General features: G+C 40.1%; 2 protein-coding genes across 3 annotated transcripts; both read right to left on the minus strand.

The window, feature by feature from the left end:
- Positions 1-3,964: 3,964 nt before the first annotated feature.
- LOC143325011 (voltage-gated potassium channel regulatory subunit KCNG4-like) lies at positions 3,965-9,389 on the minus strand. The gene is made up of 3 exons (XM_076737861.1): positions 9,313-9,389; positions 7,316-8,095; positions 3,965-5,463 (listed from the first exon to the last, which is right to left on the minus strand). Exons 2-3 carry the CDS (start codon positions 8,042-8,044, stop codon positions 4,669-4,671), a joined length of 1,524 nt encoding a protein of 507 aa, XP_076593976.1. The 5' UTR covers positions 8,045-8,095; positions 9,313-9,389; the 3' UTR covers positions 3,965-4,668.
- A 1,932-nt stretch (positions 9,390-11,321) lies between these two features.
- On the minus strand, positions 11,322-20,307 carry LOC143325280 (acidic amino acid decarboxylase GADL1-like). Of its 2 annotated transcripts, none has more exons than XM_076738252.1 (15): positions 20,261-20,307; positions 17,570-17,760; positions 17,270-17,396; positions 16,910-17,000; positions 16,692-16,801; positions 16,411-16,526; positions 15,873-15,952; positions 15,561-15,615; positions 15,353-15,469; positions 15,174-15,238; positions 14,962-15,043; positions 13,124-13,323; positions 12,619-12,670; positions 12,336-12,425; positions 11,322-12,231 (listed from the first exon to the last, which is right to left on the minus strand). In XM_076738252.1, the coding sequence occupies exons 1-15, from the start codon at positions 20,289-20,291 to the stop codon at positions 12,058-12,060; spliced, it is 1,581 nt and encodes a 526-aa protein (XP_076594367.1). In that variant the 5' UTR covers positions 20,292-20,307; the 3' UTR covers positions 11,322-12,057. The 2 variants fall into 2 exon arrangements, with proteins under 2 accessions (XP_076594367.1, XP_076594366.1); XM_076738251.1 differs by having other exon boundaries at positions 17,570-17,763; positions 20,261-20,304.
- Between the last annotated feature and the right edge of the window lie 5,250 nt (positions 20,308-25,557).

Consider the following 25,557-nt stretch of genomic DNA (forward strand, 5'->3'; position numbering starts at 1 on the left):
AGGGCATCATTTGATGATATAATCTTACTGAATGACAGACCTGAGTACAGCTCATAAACTCAGTCTTTATCTACAATTCGTGTGAAACAAATGGACAGAATCATGTCAGTCCTGAAAGTGTTCCTGTTGTTGCTGCTCAAAGTCTCACCTTTGCTGAAGACATCATCTGTCAGATACACTGCTGTGATGTGAATTGTACTGGAAGTGGAAGTGTGTACAGCCAGCTGTCTCATCAAGGAGTGAAGTGGATGAGCTGAAAGAGTCCCTGCCACCTCTGTGTCTTCAAGAAACAAAGACTTCATACGAAAGAGTCCTTGCTGACTTGCAGAATTGAATCAGGGTGCAGATGGATCAGTGTGCAGCCTCATGCTCTGCACAGCACTGGACACTCAGTATATTGAGATGTGTTCTCTCAGTAGTGGCATGAGTATAGCTTGGAATGCATAATCAATTCAATTCAATATTCCGTTATTATTTCCGCGGGGGGAAATTCCAAGTTAACCAACTTAATGAGACAGTTTTGATTGAGGTGATGAGGAAATGCTGCTGAGGCAGGTGAATCACATTAATTCTGTGCTCCACGTCCCTCCCACTGAAGCTACTGTCTCTCATCACACCACACAAGCTTTATCACCTCGCACTTATTTTATTCATGCTGTCTGATAACCTGTGTGTGTATGAACTGCTGTGGAATAGAAATCTTCATCAGGGCCAGAGTTCAGATTCATAGCCACACAATTCGTAAATGCAATAACAGTCTGCAGAGTTCAATGTAAAATAGGTTTTATAGCCTTAAAGCTGGTACAAGAAAGCCAGCTGGTCCCAGGGAGCAACTGAATCTGAAACAGAAATGCTTCTCACTCCTCCTAATGTGGAGGTTCAATCCAAGGCCATTCCCATCAAAACTTATTTTTGGCCTGACACTATTGTTTCAGTTTCGGTGCTTTCCTCTGCCTTCTGAACTATATTGGTGTCTGTCCACCCCAACAAGTGACTGTCAAATCACTGAAGCAGATATCAAACACACTCCCACACTCTCAGGTACAAGACACTGTTGTGTTCAAGGGTACGCTCACACAGCATCAAACAGGTGTCAGCCTGTTACCATTAAAGACAGCAGTTCACTTCAGGCTACAAAAGATAAAATGCATAGTTGGAAGAATATATACAAATATTTAATAAGTAACTTATACAATAAGTTAATTAGTGAGCCTGGAAGTGTGTTTTTTTTGCAGATTTTTGTCATGCAGGACAGAGCCAGGCTAGCTGCTTCCCTCTGCTTCCAGTCTTTATGCTAAGCTAAGCTAATCACTACCTGGCCTTAGCCTGACAAGAATGTGCAGCTGAATTCAATGAAGGTCAAATACTGTTAAAGGTAAACCTTTGGTCAGGCGAACTGTCTGTCTGACTTCAGGTCAGTTAAAACATTATTTCCTTCATATTCATGTCAGATGCTCTCAAAGAAATCTTTCCTATTTGCAGCGTTACTGTTTTGCAGTATTAAATAGTGGTTTAACCAAGATTTTAAATCCTTGCATTCAAAATTTCGCCCAAAAAAGTGAGTTGTGTTTTATACAAATGTAGGCCTACAATTGTCATCAGTATTGTTTCAGTGTAATCATCAGGCTTTTCTTTATTTCCATTCCATGTCTTCTCTCTAACAGATGCGGCTGCCATCCAAACCTTATTCCAGCTTGCCTGTCTACTCCGTTGACTTGATCAATGTGGAAGACTTTCTGTTTCAAACATTCAAAAAATGAGCTCACATTATCAACAGAGATTTTAGTCTAACTCACTCAAGCCTCCCCCCAGAGTTTCAGATGGGCTCTCTTAGCTTTTTTAGTCAAACAAGTAAACAAAATAGACTTGCAAAATGTCAAGAAAGAAAGAAAGAAAATTTCTTTATTAAACAGAGGAATCTCAGGAAAACACAGTGCTTTACAGTAAAGACAAAAGATCAAAAAAAAAAAAAAAAAAGGAAATCAAATCTCAAACATTAGAAATAAAACCAGACAAAAATAATTAAAAACCATTAAGGAATCAGGACATTTCTGTCATCACATCTGTGTTGACCTTTTCCTATATGTTATTCCTGTTCTGGTGTTAAATGGTTAAAGAAGAGCGCTCATGAAATCATCCTGGAATTCGTCAGGTCCAGGCCACCTCTCAACCCTGTAAGTACAACTTAGTGCCACTTTCATGTGGACCTTGTCTCCTGTTCTGACTTCTTTCCTAAAGAATTAATGAAGTTAATTACAGGTTTAATGCTTCCATGTTTAAAAGGTCAGCCTCTTCAGTTGCTGAAGGATACTAAAACACCTTTATGAATGACAAAAGGCTGTCCTTTAATAATGAATGAGTAGTAGACATGTATTAACTCTGCTCTACGTGTCATAATGGTAATCATGTCACTACCTCTTTTCTACGATTAGATAGTAAATATGTGTACATATGCATTGGTACACCTCCAGTATATGCAGCAAGCTAAATAAGTAAAATAACATCATTACATGTCAGTGTCTATACATCCTTAGGGACTCTTACCTTTCCTTTCATTTCAAGCTGTGATCAATTTTTGGTTAAAGATATACAACATTCTTCGCATCATTATCTACTTAAAAGGTCTAAACACACAATCTAAGCTGCAGTAATTGGAGTGAGGACATAATGAATCTATACACATCATAAAAACAAGTAAGCTTTAGATGTTTGAGGGAAAGGGCAACCAGACATCAATTTAAAATTCTTTGAAATATGTCATTAAGGTTGAAAGCCACAACCTACATAAACAGAACTGTGTGTCCCAAGTTTTTACCTAAAATGTCACTGAAAAACAGGTTTGTGTCAACTACAGAATGGTGATCCATGTTTTAGCAAAATGTCATTCACTTCAGTTCTTCACATAAGGAAACACTTCCTGTTAGCTCTCGGTGTGTTGTCCCTTCACCTGAAATCAGCATGTTAAATCAAAACTTGTACTTTCCTTTATATACTTAATGAAACATAATGAATCAATTGATTGTATTCATTTAGGTTTGCATTACTGTATTAGTTCCCTGTGTGTGTCCTTGATGAAGTCCAGATCATGGAATATTGGCTCTTAAAAGGATCAGTTGCAGGTCATTGCCAAGACTGATCTGTGAAAGCAGGTCAGAAATTAATAGGTTCTTTCCCCCCACTGGTACTCAGCATTCCTGTGGTCATCCTCGGTAAATTTTACAGGCCTGTCCCTTGACCTAGAAGTCACGTAGACACTACTTCAGGGAGGGCTAATTCTTTATGCGTAAAAGATACCAGATGTTCACCGTATTGAGTCACTCTACATTCAGTAGAATGATTTTTAGGATATGCATGTTGAGTATGGGATAGAAGGTTATTAGCTTCCATATATTTCCAGGTTTTGCATGTTTCCATTCTGCAGGCAACTGTCCTTGTTGTAAAGAAAGATAAAACAGAAAACAGGTCCACCAATACATATATGGGGCTGCAGATTTCAACAATTTGTCATCAATAAGATCGTACCCTATGGATTTATTGTCAGGGTGTGAAATCAAAGTGTTCTCAGTACCATCTAATGATATGCCTGGTAAAACAAAACTCATGAAGTCATGATGAGGGTAATTATCAATTTTATGTGGATATAGGATTGAATAATGTTCTGCAGGTATATCATTAGCTATACCCGCAGAACATTTTAATTTCACTTCTTGATAATAGTGAAGTCAAAATGTTCTCATGTGAACAGAGTTTGGAAATAACACGTTTTCAGACACCACTAGCAAGCTTGATGATGCACTCATGGAATCCCTGGGGAAGGAGAGGCAGATGCCCGGCAGGATCTCATAGAGAACATCAACATGATTCAGAACAGCAAAAAAAAAAAAAAAAAAAAAAAAAACTGGTTCACTATTTGGAAACTAAATGGTGATAAGATCACACCACTGACTATATCCAACATAGCCAACTGGTGGCCAATGGGAGAAGAGCAGAAAGGCACGAGGCTAAAGGAAAATATCATTCCATAATCATTCCAGGCAATCACCAAACATGTCCATACTAATCAAGCCCATCACCTTGTAAGAGTCTGAAGCAGGACTTAGCACCATGACGCTGGGAAAAGCTGTGGGTCCCGATGACATACTGACCCAATTGATTACTCACCTAGACCCAGTCGCCAAACAATGGCTTATGAACATGTACAACACATGCCACCAGACCCAGATCTACTAAGACCTAGAGAAGATCCCAACCTCCGTTTTAAAAGGTACAGCCCATCTCCCTGCTATGTATCACCTACAAGCTGTTCCAGAGACTACTCCTTAGCTGTCTGTCCCCTCAGATAGACACTAAGCTAATCAAAGATCAAGCTGGATTCAGATGACCTAGCCATAGCAACGAACGCAGCAGCATAACTTCCCAGAAATTGAGTCAACCTTGGAACGAGGCCTCTCAGATATGTCAGTGTACTATCTGGAAAACCACCTATGTCCAAACCCTGGAAAAACCCAAATCTGCAGCTTCCATCTCAGAAACAGAGACCAGAGAGATATGGTTGCCTTCAGTATGTAATGTATTTCAATGGACTCAATAAGTAACAGGAGAAAAAAGATGATGACTCTTCCTCTAAACTGGCACTGGCACATGTCTTTCAGGAAAAGGTAACAAGGATCATTTAGACCAGGTAAAAAAATCTGATTCTGGCCAGTTATCAGACCAAGTTTCTCTTTCTTTCATGCTATCCTCAGTCTCACTGGCGAGCTCGGCCCCCCTTTGCTCTTTCCACAGCCTCCTGTGCTCCTCCTTGAGCTCAATGTATGTGCGATGAAATGTGTGGAAGATAGATGTAGAAGGGAAAGACAGAATTAGGATCCCTGATAAGATGCTGATCAGTGCCACCAGTTGGCCAGGGATGCTGTGGGGCACCATGTCACCGTATCCCACGGTGGTCACAGAGATGATGGACCACCAGTATGATGCTGGGATGCTGCTGAAGCTGAGCTGGGGAGATGTGGCAGCATTTGGAGCAAGCTCACTCTCAGCGAGATGTACCAGTGGGGAGAAGAGGGTCACCGCGACACAAACAAAGAGCAGCAGCAGGCCAAAGTCAGTCATACTGCGCTGGATAGTCACTCCCAAGGTTTGCAGACCCATGGAGTGGCGGGCCAGCCTCATCACATACAGGATACGCAAGGCCCTCATCACACGCAGGATTAGACCCAATTTATCCAGGGTGCCCTTTCCTGCACCAGCCACAATAAGCTGCACAGACTCACCCCCAAGCTCCAGAAACAGTGAGACATAGTAGGGCAAGATGGCAGCAGCATCAATGATGTTCAGAGGGCCACGGACAAACTCCAGCTTACTCCTTGCATGGAAAAACCGCACCAGAAACTCAAAGGAGAACCAAGCAACACAAACAGACTCCACCACGAACAAGTTGCAGCATCTTTGGGAGCATTCACCCTGTAGAGACAACAAAAGACAAAGGTACTGAGAAAGTTTTACATGTTTCAGCAACTTAACTTTCATTGCAGTTATTTTTAGTTAAGTATGGAAGTCAACTTGTTGTGCCTTACTTGAGATACTGTGGGGAGATGCATTAAAATAAACAATTCATAACTTTTGTTTTTCCTGAAGTTATGTTATCATTGTCAACACAATGCGTATGGTGATAATTTTGCGAGAAGATTCTATTTTTACAAACAGCTGCCTAACATTAACTTGGAGCTCCATGGATTTTCCACATGTAGGTCAGTTTGCTACTTGTGAAAACAGTTGTGTAATAGTTTTGTGGCTCTCGATAAGCTTTGTCCAGTCCGAGAAAATAACCCTGGTGACATTGTCTCAGTGTGAGCTTGGAGAATAGAAATTTGTAACAGAAAACCTATCAATTATCTGAGTATTTACCGAGTAGGATGCATTTGACAAAAATGCTATTGGCTTGACCCACTGTAAGGACCAAAAGTCAGGATATCTAATCATCTGTATTTTCTTGTGAGTTCCCAAACCATTGAATTGCAACACTAAATCACTTCAGTACTCTAATCTTTTCACAACATCCATGATTGCTTATTGGTTCTTTATTTGATATATTGACAGCATAGCTTGTCGATGGTTGTCACTCAAGTGAAGCAGCAAAGGTACTGCAAATGAACGGAACAACATAAATTCTACATTATAGTTTAGGATTAGTCTACGTTTCCTGCATTTGAATGAATTCAAACAAATTAAGTGCTCAAATGAACTCAAACTTGATTTTTTCGAAAAAGAGACAGAAATAGTTGCTGCTGAAAACTATGATGGTATTACAATAATAATGCAACTAACTTGCTGTGATGGAGTGCCTATCTTGAGCAAGTCTGCAGGTCAGATTTTCATGATTTATTAAAACAAATGGAAACCACTGCCAAATTGGAGGGTTGGAAATACATCTACAGCACTTGCCTAGCTAGCCAAAATGGCTTCTCAGAACAGTGTACGTTAACTTGCAGACTCTTTCCAAGCTTCAAATCAATTCAGGTGTATTTGGTGGACAACAGTGGACAAAAGAGGGTTCAAGAGCAGAAAACAAGAATTTACTCTCAGCGTGAATCAGTCCAAATCTCTACCTCCAAAACCTTGGCAAATCTGGTAGCCAGCCAAACTATAGTTGCAACTGCACCAAACACACCTGTTGTCACAATGTCAGCTTACTAACTAACACCTGATCCCCACCACCTGCACACCTTTTCCCACTTCCCCATCAACTCAGCAGAATATATAAAGACCCACTTCCATTGTTTCCCTGACAGATCATTTAATGCTTAATAATGCTTTCCTGTTGTCTTGCCTGTGAGGTGTTCTAGATCAAAGAGCTCTTCTGAAATGGAAAAATCAACTTGAGCTCCAGCTTCAAAAACATTTTACACTTCAGCAGTGCCTGTAATATTGGTGCTGTCATCACAGACAATTGAAAACAAGTCAAAGTACATGCTTTGCCTGAAATTTGATCCTTCAGATTTCCTTACAAATTTTTTATTCACCACACAACTGTGTTGCTTGCAAGATTGACAATGTTAAATTCTTTCTTTCTAGGCGGATTAAAGCTACAATTTTAGTGAGACATTCGCTTATAATGACACAATTTGCAAATGGTTTGCCATGCTGGGATATAAGTTAAACCAAATCGTAGCTTTGCTGAGCAGACAGACTACCTGCCATTTATGTCCCATTTTCTTTTTGCTCCTTGCTTTGTAGGGCTTAAAGGACTTGCTTTGTTTTACAATAACTTAACAAAAGTTCTCCTCTTCTTCTTCTTTCTTTGGTTCATACATACCGTGGCCTCTTCCAGCTGGCATGGTGCTGGCATAGTGCTGATGCACAGGCTGACCACAGTGATCACCACCATGGTGACAGACAGGAAGGCAAACACTTTCCCTGCTAAACCTGAATGAGGGTTCTCCATTGCTTCTCCCAGCATGTGGAACAGGCTATCCTGTACCACAAGAGCTGTCAGCCTCCTTCTTGTCTGCCGCCACTCGTCCTCCTTGAGCTGGTGCGCAGTCACCTCCTCCACAGCAGACATCATTTGATGCCGGCAGCAGGGCTCCATCGATCGTATATCAATGCCCCAATACAACAGCTCACCATGCAGGGCCACATTGCAGACCTCCTGCAGCAGATGCAGCTTCCCTTTTGCCAGGAAATTGAGGATGGCCCGAAAGGCTAAAGGGTCACGGTCAAAGAAGAATTCATGTTGCATCTCATCATAGTCGTCACAAACCTCTGCTATCTCCCTCAGGGTGGTGCACAAGCGCAGACGACTCAGGCGGCTCTGGGGGATATCCTCCAGGGTGCACCAGGGGAAGGCATAGCGGATGCCCCCCACATTGATGAGGGCCTGCTTTGAGGGATCGAGGTTCCAGCAGGATGCTTCTGGTTCACGGAGCAGCTGAGCACGTTGGAAGTACGAGCCTTTGACTGGGATAGTCTCTGTGAAGACATGGCTGCAAGTGTCTTCACTACTAAAGGACTGGTCATCAAAGCCATTATCAGTGATGGCCATGGTGGGAGGTTGGTTTCTGGCAGGTTTGCGCCGTAGTTACAGTGTTGTGTCCTGTTGGAGATTTGAAGGAAACAATGAAATGATGGAATATGTTGGTAATTCGTGCAAGGTTCCAGGTGAAAATTTTGTCTCATTTTTACTGTATGTATTACACTTCTTTTTTTACTCAGAGCGGCACTAATCTGTATTTTCTATGTAAACAATGGACCAATTACTTAGTGTAACGTGAAAAGGGTCAATTGTATAGACAAACCCAGAGACATTATCATCCCCTCAGCTTTATGGAGCACTTTACCATCATTTAGCTCATTGTTTTTTTCTTTCTTTTTTTTTTACCTGAAAATTCTGCAAATTCCCAGCAAGCCCATTCCCAGCAGCAGCAGCAGCAGCAGCAGGCAAACATGCTCCAATAAACCTACTGTACACAACTTGTCCAACACCAAATGGCAGGCAGACACAGTTGGTGGTAAAATGGAGAGTGAATATTGTACTCAATTCACCATGTAGCTAGAGACACAACTCCAAATGAATACTACTGCTCTGTATCTGGTCAAATTATTTGCTGATACGTTAATCATAAAATTAGCATAAATAAACATACCAATTCTAGACATAGCCCAGTTTCAGTAAATAACCTTTATATAACAGTCATTGTATGAGTACACTTTACTATTTAAAGATCATTAGACTCTGTGATGACTGAAAACTGACACCTACAACTGATCAGACCAGATTTCCAAGGAAGATATGAGGCTTACAGCAGGGAGACATACAGCATGTTGCCGTTCAAGTTTGCTATCTTATGTGGTGTAAATTTTTCTCAAATTGTTGTAAATTGTTCTTAATAACTATTAGATATGTTTTCCTGGTCCTAGTCAATGAATACAAAGACATGAATATTGCACACCATTCAGTGTGATGTCACTGTACAGACCGAACCTCTCTCACACATACATGACGAGGTCAACAAGCAAAATGACAACAAAGATAAAATATCCAAATAATCTCACAGTGTGCTGTCCATTCTAAAAGCTTTACAATGGATTTCCATTTATCACAGTCATCACCACACTGACACTGACGACAGAGAAAACCCTGACATGCTTTTATATGAGTGAAGGGCACAGTCAATGGAGGGGGGTGTCCTCCACTGGAGCCAACACTGGCTGTCAGTGAATAGCAGTTTAAAATGAAATATCATGCAGGTTACAGTATCATTCATGACAAAATGTTGACTTGTGTGCTGCTCTCATAGAAGTTTAACTCACCTTGAGTTGTTGTTAGGGTTTACAAATCCATTCAAAATGATGGTCAGAAGATTCCAGATCCTCCTCTTGTCTCATTAGAAATCAGAAAATGTGCTGTGCAGTAAAAAAGCAATGAAATGTGTCATCATATCTACAGAGTTATGAATTTGAAGTAAAAGAGAAACTCAACAAAACTCTCCTAGATGCTCTGCCCATTCATTTTTCCTCTCTTAACTCGAGTGTCTGGGTGACTGGTGGATGACCCTGCAGTCAGTCTGAACATAATCAGGACATTCTGGGTCTAGGTTGGTCTAAAACATTATCCATTACCTTTGTCACACCCAAAGCTTTTGGCTTTAATGCATCAAAAGCCTGACAGACAATGTCTGACTCATCCACTGAGGGGAGGATTAATGAGATTAATATTGAGAGGATAAAGAGCCAAAGACAAGCACATATATGGCAAATTTTAGAGAAAACTGTATAAAGTATTCAAAACATATCAGCATATACAATCTTGAATACATTTGTCTCATCATATAGGTCCCCAAAAAGCATCTGAGCACTAAAAAAAGAAAAAAAAAGAAAAAAAGAAAGAAAACATGGATGGTGTTTTAGACTCTTCCTCTCCTATACACTCATTATTTCTGCAACATGCTGCTCACATCATTTTTACGACTGTGGCTTAAACCTTGCCATAGTAGTGCCATAAGGTCGTGTTCTACTCACTGGTTTACTGGCTGTCCTTGATTCAAGCACCACAGCAGATTTTCCTTCTCATAACTCTTATGTAACGGGATAAAAGTAGCATTAATTAATAATAAGTGGGGCATTTGCCAGAGCTCAGAGCTTCCCCAAACATTTTGTTCTCCCAGAGCTTGGTTTATTAAATTTTCGGGAATTAAAATTGACCTCAGTAGCATAGAAACAGGAAGTGGAAATGTGAAAGACAAACAATAGACTCATCAGTATGTCACTAAATGGAAATAGTTGGTATAAAGGTTAGTCTTGCTGTGATTGTGCAGATTTCTGCCAGTGAGGTTATACCAGCTTTCACCTGCTGCTTTGCAAGAAGTAGATCCAAAGCCCTGTAATTGATGACATAACTCAGGGATGGAGAATGCTTGTGGGTCTGCAGCAGCATGAACCTCATAGCACAAGAGGTTCTGTACTTCATGGCATCTGTGTTTTACGCTGTGTAATCTTAAGCCTCAGGCAGGTTTACATATGAACTTTATCATCCTTTGATGATTTTATTACCAGCCACGACAAAAGAAAAGATTGTGGGTCTTAACTGTGAACTGTTAACAGGTAGGTAGGCTTGTACATTCCCTGGTGTATACATTGCATATTCCTGCACAAAATCATATAGCTCTTTCATTTAGATAATAATGGTAAGATATTATATATACTGTTTTTGTTGTTTTTATATATTTTTGTATGAGGAAAATCTACATGGTAATAAACCGATTTCCAAATAATGATCCAAATCTAGGATGTACAGTGCATATGTTAGCTTGTCTGCCTCGACTTTAGGCTGAGATGGTTCCCTCTGAAGTGGGACCAGCTCTTTTTTTCAGCTCTTATTCAGTATATGTTTGGAAAGATCGTGGATATGTCTCATGATTTGACACTGTTTCACCTGGCACATATGTCTTTCATGAAACTTTTAATGGTCTTTATTAAATAGAAGTTTAGTCCATCTGTATGGCTGCTCTCCAGTTTTAGGTTATTGACACCTGTTATATACTCACTTAGATGGATTAATACAAAGGCATGCTGTGACTTGTGAATTGGTCCTCAACTATTGATCCATGTTTGATGTCTGTCCAAATGAGTTTACAAGGTCTGTATTGAACATCCCAACTCAGTAATCCACCCCTCTGTGTTTCTCAGATCCATACTGACACACACATTGAACACTCACAGAACATGGCAAACTGATGAATAAAGTTTCTTTGAAGTTTGAATAAATAAATAGTATTAAATAAAATAAATGATAAATTTGAGACCAGGTTCGGTAGATTTCTGCTGTTGTTGTTTTATTTAAGAGTCTTGTAAATAGTTATTCAGAGGAGAACTGCACCTATCAACAAAAAAAACAGGACTCACTTCAATAAAAAAAATCAGCAGGTGAGAATCAGGTAACACACAGTAACATTTTGAAACACTGACATGTGATTCATGAGTGTAACATGGAAATAAGTAAACATGAAAGACTTCCCAAACCTGTCCCTAAAGCTTACATTACTTTCCTGTGTTACATTTGCATAGATATAAGGAATATGTAAAACACAGCTGTAAGTATATGTTGTAAATCAGCATTACGATCAGTGGAATCTCGTTTCATAACTTCTAGTTGCAGGTAGCTTACCAGAAATAGGCTACCTGCCTGTTTTTTCAGGACTTCTGATTGGTCAACATGGTTTTGAGGTTTAGGTTTATATTGCCACCTTCCACTTAGCATGCTCTTCACTTGTGTTTTGCATTTTATATAGACAGAGGTTTAAGTTTAGTCCAACTGAGGAAGAACCCCGTTAAATATATACCCGTTTAGATATATATGAATGCCCTTTACCAGTCACACGCCTGAACTGATGATCCGTGCTACGATGTTTTCAGAGACAGTAGCAGACATTATCCATGCTACAGTTTTGTGGTCTGTCCTACAAAACTTTCAACCTCTGTAGCACCAGTGCTACATGTGCAAAAAAGAAAGATGAATAAAGTGCGTTAGAGAGACTCTTCACTGACACTGACACTTCATCACAAATCTTTTCCCAGATTGTGTATCTCATCCAGGACAAAGTCCATGTCCTGTCTGCTGGCCTGAGGGCTGATGATGATCATCCTGAAAAAGTTGGCCTTGTCTCCGTGTGGCTGGTAGCCCACCATCATACTGCCATTCTTCATCATGCGCTCTTTCACCACCGGGGCCACCTGCAGGACAAGGGATGGGACGCTGTAATGACTGAGAGCACTGACAACTTAGGAGGATTTGGTCATCTCCTTGTGAACATGCTAAAATGAGATTAGATGCTTACAGTGTGGAGTTTTTTCCAGAGCTCAGGGCCATCCGTAAGGCTTCTCAGACTAGGTGGAATGTACCAGAAGCAAACATTTGTATATTCAGGCTGTAGATGGAGAAAAGAGCTGAGTTCAAAATGGGGAATCTACTCCAGATAAAAATGATTATACAAATACATACAAACCTTAATTAAATGCATTTACAGTATTTTTACAGAGTACCAGTAAAACTAGCAAAATAGCAAACAGTGAAATGTATTGCTTTTCTGTGAAATTGTGGCTCAACTTGCAAAAACTTACCTCCATCAACAGACGGAACCCTTCTCTTTTCTTGATCTCTTGTGCGAGATACCTGAAGAAAAAAAAAAAAAAAAGAAAATCACGTTTACCTTGAGCACATGTTGTGTTTAGGTTTATTTGCTAGTCAGCTTTGGCAAGTGCTTCCCTAACAGTGGTTATTCACAAAATCACCACTAGAGTGCACTGTCCACAAACTGACTTCTGTAAATCTACCCCGGCAAGTGATGTGAGGTCCAACAATGGCTTCTGCATGAGTCAACATGTAATGGATTATATAGCATTATTAAAGCTTGCTGTGAAATAAGTAAATAAAATAATTCATTTCAGCCTCCTCCTCAGTCTGCATGTATGATAAGAATAAATGTAATGTCACTGTAAAGGAAGCATTTAATTTGTGTGTAGTCATCATGTCAGAATCAGGTCTTCTATGCTGACCTGTTCTAAACAAAGATGGCCATCCAGTCACTGAGCGTTAGCTGCAGCTGGGCAATGTGTCTGTTCTAACCTGGCCATGGCAAGGGCCCTGTCCACCCTCTGCTCCAGCTCTCCAGTTCCCAAAGCCTTCCACATGAGCCAGAACTTGAAGGCATCTGGCTTCCTGCTGCACTGGATGGACTTGTCCCCTTTATCATAGCTGACATCATAGAACTTATCCTGCTGGAAGAGGTAGGAAGCCTGAGCAGAGTAGCAGCGCTGGAGGAGACCCTGAGGGAGCAGAATGACAAGGAAGGTTTAAACAGCACATACTCACTTCACAGGGCATAACTTCTCAGAATATTGCAATAACACTCAGAAAGGCATGTGTTTTAATTATTGATACCCCAAATGAAAACAACTGTACAACTAAGCATTCAGTGCATATATTATATATCATAGCATATATTCAGGTTATGATGTGACTCGACTCTCCTTTCAAAAAAGCGGTTTCAATCTTCTCATCTGTCTCTTGGCAAGAAAGCAGGCACCAATTTTCCCAAAGTGTTGAACTATTCCTTTAAAGGTGGTTGTTTTGCCATTAGTATTGTACAGAATATGTCAGTTGTATATCTGTCTGCTGTGCCTCCGACTTGATGCTAACTGCCTCTGACAAATCTCTCTCTCTCTAGCTCTGACTGACCAAACTGCTCAGTCAGCTCACCTGCAGCCTGGTAATGACAGACTGCAAGATGGACACTGTGGTGAACTGTGCCTGGCAGGTCTGCCCCAGGCCCAGAATGAGGGTATCTGTCCTCCATCTGGCAGAAGTGCAAACACACATACTTTAGCCTATATCTTAGGCCTGTATTTTAAGCCGCGCTAGCTGTGTAGCGTGTCCATGGTCCTCATGCAGCTTGGTGATCCTCTGACTTTCCTCTATCATCAAGTCAGTGTTTGAATTTGTCCGCCACTTTATGAGCAAATACCTCCACAACTTATGACTTTCCCATCAGCCTCAGCTGTGTGTAGTGCTAATTAGCAAATGTTAGCATGCCAAACTAGATGGTTAACGTGGTAAACATTATAGCTGCTGAACATCAGCATGTTAGAATTTTATTAACATTTAAAGGTACAATGTGTAAGAACTGTCCAAGGTCGCTCCAAACAAATAGAGGGTAGCATATTACCAGAGCAGCTACAAAATGCTGCTCACTATAGGCAGCATCCTATCTGTCATTACCTACTGTCACAGGTCATTTGTCATCTGTCAATCATTCATCATCAAAGATGTATAAAGACAAAGTGAAATGAAAGACCTGGACAGAGAGAGGGTCTCAAAACAGGCTCTAAATTTCTTTTTCTTTTTTTTCTTTTTGGTTGTTGGTTGTGCGATTGGCTGTTGCGGCCCACAGTGACAGTGTGTTCTGATCATGTTGAAACTCAAATTTACCTGAGATCAACTGAGGCTACCTAGCTAGATGGGTGGTGATGATGTAGGTGACGATTGGTATCCTCCAAAAATGGCAGATTTGCTGTTGATGATGTTTCCTGTACTCCTCCTGGCCATAGCTATCTGTGACTAGCCATGCAGCTAGTGGCCCTATTAGCTGACTGGAGTCTGCCTCGATCAAGTGTGTCTTGTTTCTGGTTCTCTAGCTCTCTTTCTCCCTTAATTAAGCATGCAAAGATTCAAGTAAAAATTTGTCATGTCCACATATGCTTGCTGGTCTACGTGACTATTGTAATTTATTTAAGACTGCACTTGTTTTCTGGCAATTAATCAATTTGAACAATCTGAAAAGGTTAATTCTGCAAAAGTATAGCCTCTTCTTGGGGCTGCAGACGGCCAAACAAAGTTAAGTCACAAAGTTTATGTGGAGGGGATATTTGATATTATATATTAGATGATAAGTGAGTTTGTCTTACCGTTTTGTCTCTGACCAGGAAAGCACAGCACTGCAGACATGCCATCAGCATCTTGTGGGGGTTCCAGGCAACTGAGTTGGCTCTAATCAGACACAAGCAGCACAGCAGAGATCATTTACAGTCAGTGTGTTGTCATTGAAGATATCAGGACACTTGCTGGAATTTCACCGTATTAGGTGTGTATATGATGTTGCTTTGATTTGATCAGTTACCTGTGGATGCCCTTTAACAAGTGTTTATGCTTCTTAGACATCAGAGCTGCTCCTCCCCAGCAGGCCTGAGAAAGAGGAGGGGAAAAAAAAGTATTTATAGTGACTTATGATTACAGCAAGTGATTTATAGTACAACAGCATTAATAGAGAGAAAGTAATGAGTGAATGAATGAGCTCACATCCACATGCAGCCACAGATTGTACTTCTCACAGATGTCTGCGATTTCCTGGATGGGGTCAAAAGCTCCGAGCACCGTGGTCCCCGCTGTGGCATTTACCATGAAGGGAACTGCACCCTGAACATACATGCACACAAAGAGTTTGTTGCAATCTCATAACAATGTGTCTTTTCAAATGAAGACCTGAACAAGTTAGACGCCTCCTCACCTCACTTTTAGCTGTCTTAATTTGCTCCTCCAGAGCCGAGGCAATCATCTTCCCTCTGACAAACACACAAAGTAATTCAGTTTGTGATAAAAGAACGAATGACTGAGTGAATTCATTCACTATGACTCAGACAATGAATAGTTTTAACTCGTCGATTTCTTTAGTTTTAGAGTTTTCATTTACACAGAAACAGCTGAGGAATGGGAATCATTCCACTGCCAGTTGTCAAAGTGGCACGAGTCAGGCCTCTGTTTCAGAGGAGGAACCTGTACATCAGATAAGATTATAAAGTGTGTGTGAGAAGCAGTTTACCTCTTATCAGATGGAACCACATAAACATTCTTAGTGCCGATGCCCAGTAAAGCCGCTGCTTTGGAAATGGAGTAATGACACTGAAAGAGATTAAACAAGAGTCTGTCAGTAACAATATACTGTATACATACTGTATGCCTGAGTGAGTGCTGTATTCATTTACCCAAACACTAGCTCAAGATAAGTCCAAATAATAGATCTCATTTCTACCGTGACCATATGAATACCTATTTAAACTGTTACAGTCTGGTTGATTTTTAAGTTAAACGTCCCTCACAAGGAGACAGATTTCATCTGTTTCATCAAGCAAGTAGATCATTCTGTGTTTTTCTGTTAAAAAAAATAGTTTGCAAACCATTTTTCTCTCATTAAGAGTGAAGGAAACCTTCAACACACGCAAGTTGTATCAAGAAAATAATTCATAAAATTCTAAAATGAAAACAAGATTTGTTAGTCATGGCATGTTTAACTCACTTTTGCAGTTATTTATTCTAAAATACATGTTGTCTTAACTTTGATTGTTTCCTGCAAATCCTACCTCCTGTGATGTGAACATGACCAGCCGGGGAGCAGCAGAGAGGCCGGCCTCTTTGAGGTCAGGGCAGTGATGGTACCTGGCTAAGTTCACAGCGTACATGTTGGACATTGATCCACCTGGAGGGAAAACAGTGCGCAGGTGTCACGTGTTAAAACGGAGGTGCATTGATGCATAAGGACCCTGCACATATCACAGTGTGTGGTGGATGAAATAAAATAACACAAAATAGAGGGTGTCATAGTAACAGAGGTGTAAATATCAGTTTTAGTCTGTGATTGTACCTGCATTGAAGATTCCATCTCCTCCTTCCTCCCAGCCGACCATCTCCATCATCTTCTTCAGCACAGCGTCTTCAGTCAGTGTAAAGACTGGAGCCACCTCATACGTGTAACTGAGGAAAACCACATATTCACAGCATTACTCCATTTGCATGATTTTAAACTTTGGTTTGACAAATTTAAGTGTGACTAACTGTATGTTACAACAAATCGTGACTCACAGGCTGGGTTTGAGGGCCTCCACGATGAAGCTTGCCACCATGGAATAGGGCTCCATGCCTGCGTACAGCTGGTTGAAGAAACGAGGATGAGCTGCAGACATGACAGAAACAGATTCAGAACAGTTAATCAGGCGAATGTCAGTTTGAGGTGCTGCAGTCGAACTAGTTTACAAAAGATGGTTGCAGTATTGAATCATTTTCTGCAAGAAGCTGAGACGAGCGTGAATTGTTGTTTGCCTCTGAGGGTGAGGGTCCTCAAACACAAAACAGTTTAAGCAATGTTGTGCAAAGGAAACATGTCTTGAGTATGACTCCCTGAACTGAGTTTGAGCCTAATTCATGAAAGTTTTGAACACTTACTGGTCTTGACGCTGTATCTGATGGCATCTCTGCAGCGCTGCAGGATCTCAGAATCAGACTCCCCTCCGTCTCTCAGCTCAAGGTCCAACAACTCCTTCAGCTGCACGGGGGAATGCCACTCGCAGACCTGGTCAAAATGAACAAACATCTCACTGTCAAGGTCAATTGTAGGAACAGACGTCTTAATAATCCTCTAAAGGTGTGTTGGTGCTGTCTCAGAAATCTATTGTCATTGTCATAAGACTGTAGACCATTTCCTCTTTCTTTACTTACAGCTTATAACTGCTGTTGAGAATTTACCTTTTCTCTGATGTCAGTGGCCTTTTTCACTGCATCTTCCATAATGATGCCCATGGACTGGTGAATGAAGTCCTCTGCTTCAAGGACGTTCAGACCCGGGCTGTTCAGGGACTCAGCATCTATGGTATCCGGGCAGCATTTCACTGAATGTCCAGGATCTGCACTGGGGGTCTGCCTTTCACTGCACTGCTCTTCTGACGGAAAAACAACATTATTTGAGTTCTGACATCAATGAATGAACAGCTGTGTCTAGGTAGATAATATATAAAGTAATCCCAGCATGATCCAGCCTGCTATGTGGGCTGAAGATAAAATGCAACATTGTCCCCCGGGCTGGCAGACTAGATTGTTTTATAAGGACTTGTGCTGCTGATTTAGTGGTTACTGCAACATGCTGACTCCATGACTTCTCCTGGTATTTTCACTGTTTCATACACACATATTCACATATTCAAGATCTTAATTTTCATATCTTCTCTTCTGTTGGGCACTGGATTAAAGGTTTATTTCCTACAGAAAGAGTTGTTTGTCAGTCTGTCTGCAGGCTAAGTCCACTATCTCAGTTTAGACTGCTTTAGCACATGAAAGTTTCCCTGTTCCCAGACGGAACAGTTTCCTGTGTTGCACCTGCCCAAAATTCTCCCTGTTTTTTGGCTTTGATTGTACCTGTTGTTGTGTTTCTGTTCTTCTTTTCTCCCTCAATTCTGTACACTTAATTCTCACCGAGACCAGATAATCATACTTCCAGGATTACATTTTCATTCTCAATTTTTCGCCAGTGTGACAGTGTGGGACTCAAAGTCCTAGCTTTACTTTGCAAGTTGATATTTTGTGTTTTACATTAGTCGAGGCAGTAAAATAAACTTCAAGCATCAAGCTTGCCTGCCAGCCTTTTTCAAGTTGCCACATGATATTTATACATTTTTTAAGAATAAAAGTTTAGAGCATTTCTTTTTTTTCATTACTGTAGCTGATTGTTATGCACGGCTAAGTAATCTGAGTAAAAAGTGTATTTTTGTTCTGTGTTATTTTAGAGTGGGTGTAATCATAACCTAGCTGGTAGAAATAATTACATGAAATGAATGAAAAACAAAAAAGCCCACTTGCAGCCGCTGACCTGTCGCGACAACAAACCATGCACTTGTGTTGTGCCAGATGTGAACATTCTGTTCTTTCTGGGTGAACGGAGTCACGTCAGGAAAAGATTTGCTCATTCAGTTCAGTTCAGTTCAGTTCAGATGAGTGAACATGCAGTGATTCAGGTGATTCAAGATTTTGGTTGGCAGGAGGAACACACACAGGAACACACAGCTGATTTTGGTTGCTCACATGTAGCTGCAATGATTGAACAGCATTGGTCTTGCACCACATGCACAGATACACTTGAAGCGTTTGAAAAGAGGACAGCTATAAGGATACTCTTACTGAAACAAGCATTGTATCATAGTTAGAAATGCATGGTGAAACCTGCAATATGACAAAAACATGGATGTATAAAGGGAAAGCAGGAGAGGCTGTCTCAGATCCTTTCACTGTGACTGACAGTGATTGGATCACTGCATGTACCACACAGTGGACATGAATGAGACAGTTGCTGAGGCACTCTTAGCAATCATATGGCACTCGCTGTCTCTTAATTAATGTCCAGCCAGCTCTAACATGGACCCGAGCTAGGCCACATTCACTGATTTATAACCTACTGTACATTGCAGCGCAGCAGCTCACACCAGTTCAGTAACAAACAATTATTCATTTTAGAAGTCATGGCATATAGGCCTTAATAGGTGCTGGTTAAGATAACAACACTGCAACTGCACGTTGTACACTGTGCCACGTCTGGGCTTTTTGCATGGTATGTGTGAATTTCCAGTTCCACTGGTACACTTAGGTACCCTGACTTTGAACTGCGATATGGAGTGATTGTATTTCTACACTTGGCTATGTTTTGTCACTATATTTCACCTATGGACTGGTTTTAAAGATGTACAACATTTATTCCGCCAAGGCCCAATGCTCTGTCTCACAATGTTAACCAAATCTGCCCCATGATTCGGATGATAAATCATAAATCTACTGACTTCCTCTTTGGTCCATGCTACACCCTTCCACCAAGTTTTAATCCTAATCCTGCTGACAAAACACACAAGTCAACTGAACCGAAAAAATAACGTCATGGTGGACATAATAAATAGAAATATAACTTCACATAATCTGATATAAAATATATGACTGGTACTTCAGTTCTAGTATTCCAGCTGGATTCAGACATGAGCTTTAGTAGCATCTTTAGGGCTATTTTAGTTTTTTATTAACTATCCTCCAGGGACACAGAGGACTGCTATGACATTTGGATGGTGTGCTGTATTTGATGTATTTCTAAGATATCTAAAATGCTCTCAAAAATGCATCGTCAGCAGTAGTTTGTATGTAAGTGTGTACGCAAACTTGCCAGAACAAAAAATCAGAAACAAGTTTGAGTTCACAGCCAGACTCGCTGCATCTATAGTCATTTCTTTTTCACTTGATAACAAGATTTTCTAAAATATTTATTCATTATTGTAATTATTCATTATAGAAATGATTGCAAAAATTGAATTTTTAAAATGAACTGTAATTAAATAAGTGCATAATGTTCTTTTCTAAATTAAAATACATTTAGACAGTAAAAAAAAGCTTTCCAGTAGTGCTTACCTTTCAAGTGACTCTCTTTGCTTGGTGCCATTTCTTTGCCTTGATGCTGCTTTATTATTGTGTAATTCATTGTGGCAGGATGTCTGAATTTATACACCTCCTGTCCTCCTGATGACGCTCCATCCTTTCAACATGTTGCGCCATCGACTTCAGTTCAGTAAATTTCCATCAGACTGGGAATGAGAACAATTTGAGCTAAATGTGACTGAACCTGTTCACAAAGCTGGCCCCATCATGTACAAACTAATATTCTCTAACTGACAGACAGCCTATTTTCTTTCTCTTCATTTATTTTCTGTTCTCATTGTGCTCTTCAAAAGTAAGTTCTCTTTGAGTACAGCCACCGTTGTACATGAGCATTTTTGGAACTAAATGACTAACTGGCACATTTTTTTACTTGTTGAACCCCCCCACAGTCTGCAATATGTGTATAATCATACATGGTTTCCAGTACAGGGCCACTTTTGGATGTTTTGACAGAGTTTTTAATAATTCACACTGAAGAAGTGTATGTAAATCATTACATTTTAGGCTAAAGACTAGGAATAAGGTTAGGGTTAGGCAGGTTGTGGTTTAGGTAAGTCTCCAGGAAATGAATGTAAGTCTATGTAATGTCCCCACAAGTGATTAAAACCTAATGTTTGTGTGTGTGGGGGGGGTGTGGGTGTGTGTGTGTGGGTGTGTGTGCGTTTACTTAGCAGAGGTGAATTTCTGTTGTTCTGTAATCTGACGTGCAATAGCCTTAAGTTATATGACTCATCATCCTGCTGAGGTTAAGAACAAGATGTGAGAACATTGAGAAGGATGAAACGTAAGAATGGTGAAGTATGCGTTTGTCACTGTCACACTGTCATGTGGAAGAATCCATTGCTTAACATTTGAGACACACAAATTTTTCCACACCATTGTTATTCGTGTCTTTTACATAAAGAGGGTATCTCACACACTTTATATATATTTAACAGCAAAACAGGCACAACAGGAAACTGTTGACATGCATAGCAACTACAGGCCAATAAAAGTCTTTTTTACTGTAAACATCAAGTGTGGCTGCAGAAAAAAGGCCAAATAATTTCCAGCTGGTGTCTGTTAATTGTCTTTAAGCGTACAGATGCTCCAATCTTATCCAGCAATCTTATTCAGCATAACGAGCCAATATAGCCAGTACAGCTGACTTTACACCATAGAGACAAAGAAACATGGGTTAATATAGATTATAGGATTGGGTTCAGATCAACAGGCTCATTAAGACCATATGGTTCCACAGGAATGAATCAGGCCTTAACATAATTCTCCTTGCATTATCTGCTAAATGGCATTGCATTTGAGCAAAGCTGGCCACCCATGAATTCTCGTTTTCAGTGTCTGTTTATTACATGTGTACGTTTGCATTTTGTCCAGCTGCAGTTTTTGGGTGTGACAATGAATGTTCACTGAAAGGAGCAAGAAAACACAGACATCATGTATGCAAATCCATGCCTGTATAAGAGTCCAAATTATCTGTGCATCTTCCACACCTCAACTTTTTGCAGAGGCCTCTTACCCTTAACAAATGCCTCAAAAATACTGAAATGTTGTGTACTTATCCTACATGTCATAGTAATGCAATGTTCAGTCTGGAGCATAGAGGTCCATACAAAAACCATGTATTCTTAGTCCAAATAGGATTGGATATTTGTTAAACCAAAAATGATCCACGTTTGCAGGAACAGGAAGGAACAGGGCAGAGTAACATTCAGCCCGACAAATACATTGTATTTCTTATGCAAAGGAGTTTCATGTTTCATGACCAAAAGCAACTGCTTCCTGAAAAAGTATTTTAAAAATAATCTCTCAGAGCACTTCAGCTAACTTATACAGACTCAATAACCAACAGGTGGTTTCACCTCAGATACAATTCTGCGTAAAAGAATGTTTCAAAAACACATTTCTACTACATAGCATACAGGTACTGTATATCTTGCCTTTCTTTGCACACTTACCATTCATATAACATTCTTGCTTTGACTATTCTGAAAACACCAAAACAAATTGGGGTCGCCATTAGGTGGCTGAAAATGGCACTGCATTACAGCCTGAGGAAAAAGTTTGGCCCACATAAGTATATTAACCTTGTGCTGTATATCATTGGGCTGAGGTAAGAGAAAGCCTCTCTGATCACCACACCCTTTTGTGTTGTATCTGATGACAAAGTGGATATAATGATGCATTTTGGGATTGGCTCGCCATATTCAGGAAGCAGAGCTACATATGTCACAATCAGTAAATGATGATACATTTGGATTTCAAAAGAAAAAATAAAAACACACCCGTGTGTAGGGGGCATAATTAATGGTTTATTATATTATTATATATATTCCTAAAATGTGATTTTGTATTGTTCATCCTCAAGGAAATGTTGTGTAGTTATCCTACTTGTCATATGTTATATTTCATCAAAAACCCATTTCTGTTCACATTTTGTACACCTATTTTTCTGTGTTTATTTAGGGAGCTTTTGTTTTGTTAATTAACTTTATTTTGATGAGTGACCTTATGCACTTCGATGATGTCACTTCCTCTGTTTTTGCACCCTTCTCCTTAGTTGGGGGCAGGACACACTGAGGAGAGGTGAAATTCTACAAATTCCTCATTTATGTGTTAAACAAGCCTTCACACACACACACACACACACACACACACACACCCCAATAATTTTTAAAGGAATGTTGACATTGTAATTATAGATCAGAGTGTGATGTGTTTTGTTTTACTGATTCAATGGAATATTGAATGTAGTTTAATGGCACATGAGTTATACTCAGTCAGGAGCAGGACCTGCTGAGGAGAGTGAAAATGTGTATAGAGAAGCATCACATGAAGTTTGCTGTACATAATATATGTGTTTCACACAGTCGGAAACGGGACCCGTTGAGAGAATATTATCCCCCCGCTCCTGGTTGGCAAGAGAGAAATTGTCCTTGCCTCCTTTCTCATCCCACACAACGCAGGGTTTTTGTAGCAACGAGAGAGAGAGTGTTAGACCACACCAGCTAGACCTGGGCAAAAAAAAAGAATGTTAAGAAAAAAAAAAAACATGTGCTTTTATTTTCAAAGGCACAACACTTTGAACCATATGACAAAATTGATGCGTTCAGAAAAAAAAGATCTCCCTGTGGGTAAGTCATGTTTCTAAAAACCGAGTCGACATGTTCCCTAATACCTGTCAGGAGGGACAGCAACTGGACATGGCAGGAACAAATGTAATGAAGAAAACAATGACGACACATGTGAATAAACTTCAGGAGCGGTTTAGTGACTACTTTCCCGAGAAACAGAGGGATGACGACTGTATACGTGACCCCTTTGGAATCAACATGGAAAGCGTTACGTTGCCAAGCAACGAAATGAGTCAGCTGGTGTGGTCACTGTAATGTGACCACATGATGAAAAAGAAAATCACAAAGGTAAGTCTCTCCCAGTTCTGGTGCAGCACTGTGATGAGTGAGTGTTCTTTCCTTGCCACTCGAGCATTAAAAATCCTGCTGCCATTCAGCACTACCTACCTCTGTGAGTGTGGCTGCTCAGCTCTGGTTCAACTGAAGACAAAACACAGAAACGGACTGGACATTGACCTCAGAGTTGCCTTGTCTACTACTATAACTCCAGATTTGAGACTCTTGTCAGGAGCAAAAAACATCCCCATCCCTCCAAACTCAGGTCTGTGATGTCAGTCTTATACCTAAGGTTGAAGTGAGTGCTGCTTTATTTTCTTCAAAGCACAATGGTTTTCAGTATTTACCTACTGATAAGGTAATAAGAAGAAAAGTTAATTTTGTATACTTGAATCTTTTTTAATTGCACTTTTTGTTTAATTTAATTTTAGCTTTGTGGATAAAAAATACTACTCAAGACAATGATTTTTTTCCACAGTGCAGTGTTGGTTGTCAGAGTCAGTGAGTGAGTATTCTCCGCTAAAGCTACATAATTTGAGTCTTTTTGAAAGTACTTCTCAGTAGTTGGACTTTTTTACTTCATGTTTGTGCATGAAAGCACTGTCGAGTCTGTTTAAAAAGGCTGAAGTTACTGAATTGTTATGTATGTTGTATTACCTTGTGTGTGTGTGTGTGTGTGTGTGTGTGTGTGCGCGCACTTCTTTTTTTTTTTTTTGGTTTTTAATTAAAATGCAGCTAATTGGGTGTAAAAGGGAATATTTCCCTCGCTAGCATCACCACCTGCTGGTCGTTTTGGTTTATCATTAAACCCTCTTCTTTGTGTTGGCATACTGTGCTCTGTACTCTCTCAAGTTCAAATTGCACCATGATAAATGTGGTGATAAATGATTGAATTTGTCTATTAGTATTAGTACAATGGTGATTCATGGCATGCTTCTTTAAGCATATTATCACTGTTGTCATATGGACTCTACCAGAAGTGGGCCTGCTGTGATGGACTGATATATCAATGTCATTTTAAGGTCCAGTGCCGTTTCTTTTTACATCAATAGTTTATTCAGATATTTAACCACAGAGTCTTCAGAGCACGAATGCTGAAGTTACATTTAATCCACAGGGGACATGGATCACATTTTCATAAACAAACTGACAGCTACAGTTATCTGGCTAGTTTCGATAGGTTTGATGATGATACGTAGATTATAAAGCTGTTGTAAGTTAAGACTTAGGTCTGCATGTTAATGTTAAAGGTTTCTAAACCAAGAAGACTGGTCAACCAAATGCGAAAAATGAAACCAATCTGGCTTTGGTGTTATTTTCACATATACCGCGTCTAATGCAAAATAAGTGGGGACATACTGGGTTACTGTCTCAGTCTATGGCTCCTTTAAACACAGTCTATGAGCCATAAGTTTTATCTCGTTTTATGCAGAACTCTGTGTTATACATGTAGTTCTATGTGTAGATGTGAACGACACAAAGATACTGTATAGGACATTTGCAGTTAGATTACTTAACCGCTAGATCATTGCTGTTACATATTTACCTCACTTTCATTAGTTTTTTGGGGTTTTTTTTGACTTCTGTAAAAGCATATGAATAACTTTAACTGCTAACTTGCATATCATTCTGCCGAATTTGATTGGCTCGTTTGGAAATTGCAGGCAGGGTACTTTCAAAAATCTGTATCTCACTCAAAGCACGGATGGCCTTATTTCACACTTTGTATGCATGTGGCAGCACCAGAGACCCAAAATAACACCCCAAATCCCCAAAAGTGAGTTTTTCATAATATACAGTCACCTGCATTATGTGTATAATCATACATTGTTACCAGTACAGGGCCACTCTTGGATGTTTTGA

Source organism: Chaetodon auriga, chromosome 8 (genome assembly GCF_051107435.1).
Source record: "Chaetodon auriga isolate fChaAug3 chromosome 8, fChaAug3.hap1, whole genome shotgun sequence".
Taxonomy (NCBI): Eukaryota; Metazoa; Chordata; class Actinopteri; order Chaetodontiformes; family Chaetodontidae; genus Chaetodon; species Chaetodon auriga.

Coding starts and splice junctions, on each gene's coding strand:
- LOC143325280 (XM_076738251.1), bottom strand. CDS start 20,291: ATGGCACCAAGCAAAGAGAGTCACTTGAAAG. Junction 17,764..20,260: donor CAAAGAGAGTCACTTGAAAG/GTAAGCACTACT, acceptor TTTTTCCGTCAG/AAGAGCAGTGCAGTGAAAGG. Junction 12,232..12,335: donor TCTGGAAAAAACTCCACACT/GTAAGCATCTAA, acceptor CTTGTCCTGCAG/GTGGCCCCGGTGGTGAAAGA.
- LOC143325011 (XM_076737861.1), bottom strand. CDS start 8,044: ATGGCCATCACTGATAATGGCTTTGATGACCAGTCCTTTAGTAGTGAA. Junction 5,464..7,315: donor GCCAGCTGGAAGAGGCCACG/GTATGTATGAAC, acceptor TTGTCTCTACAG/GGTGAATGCTCCCAAAGATG.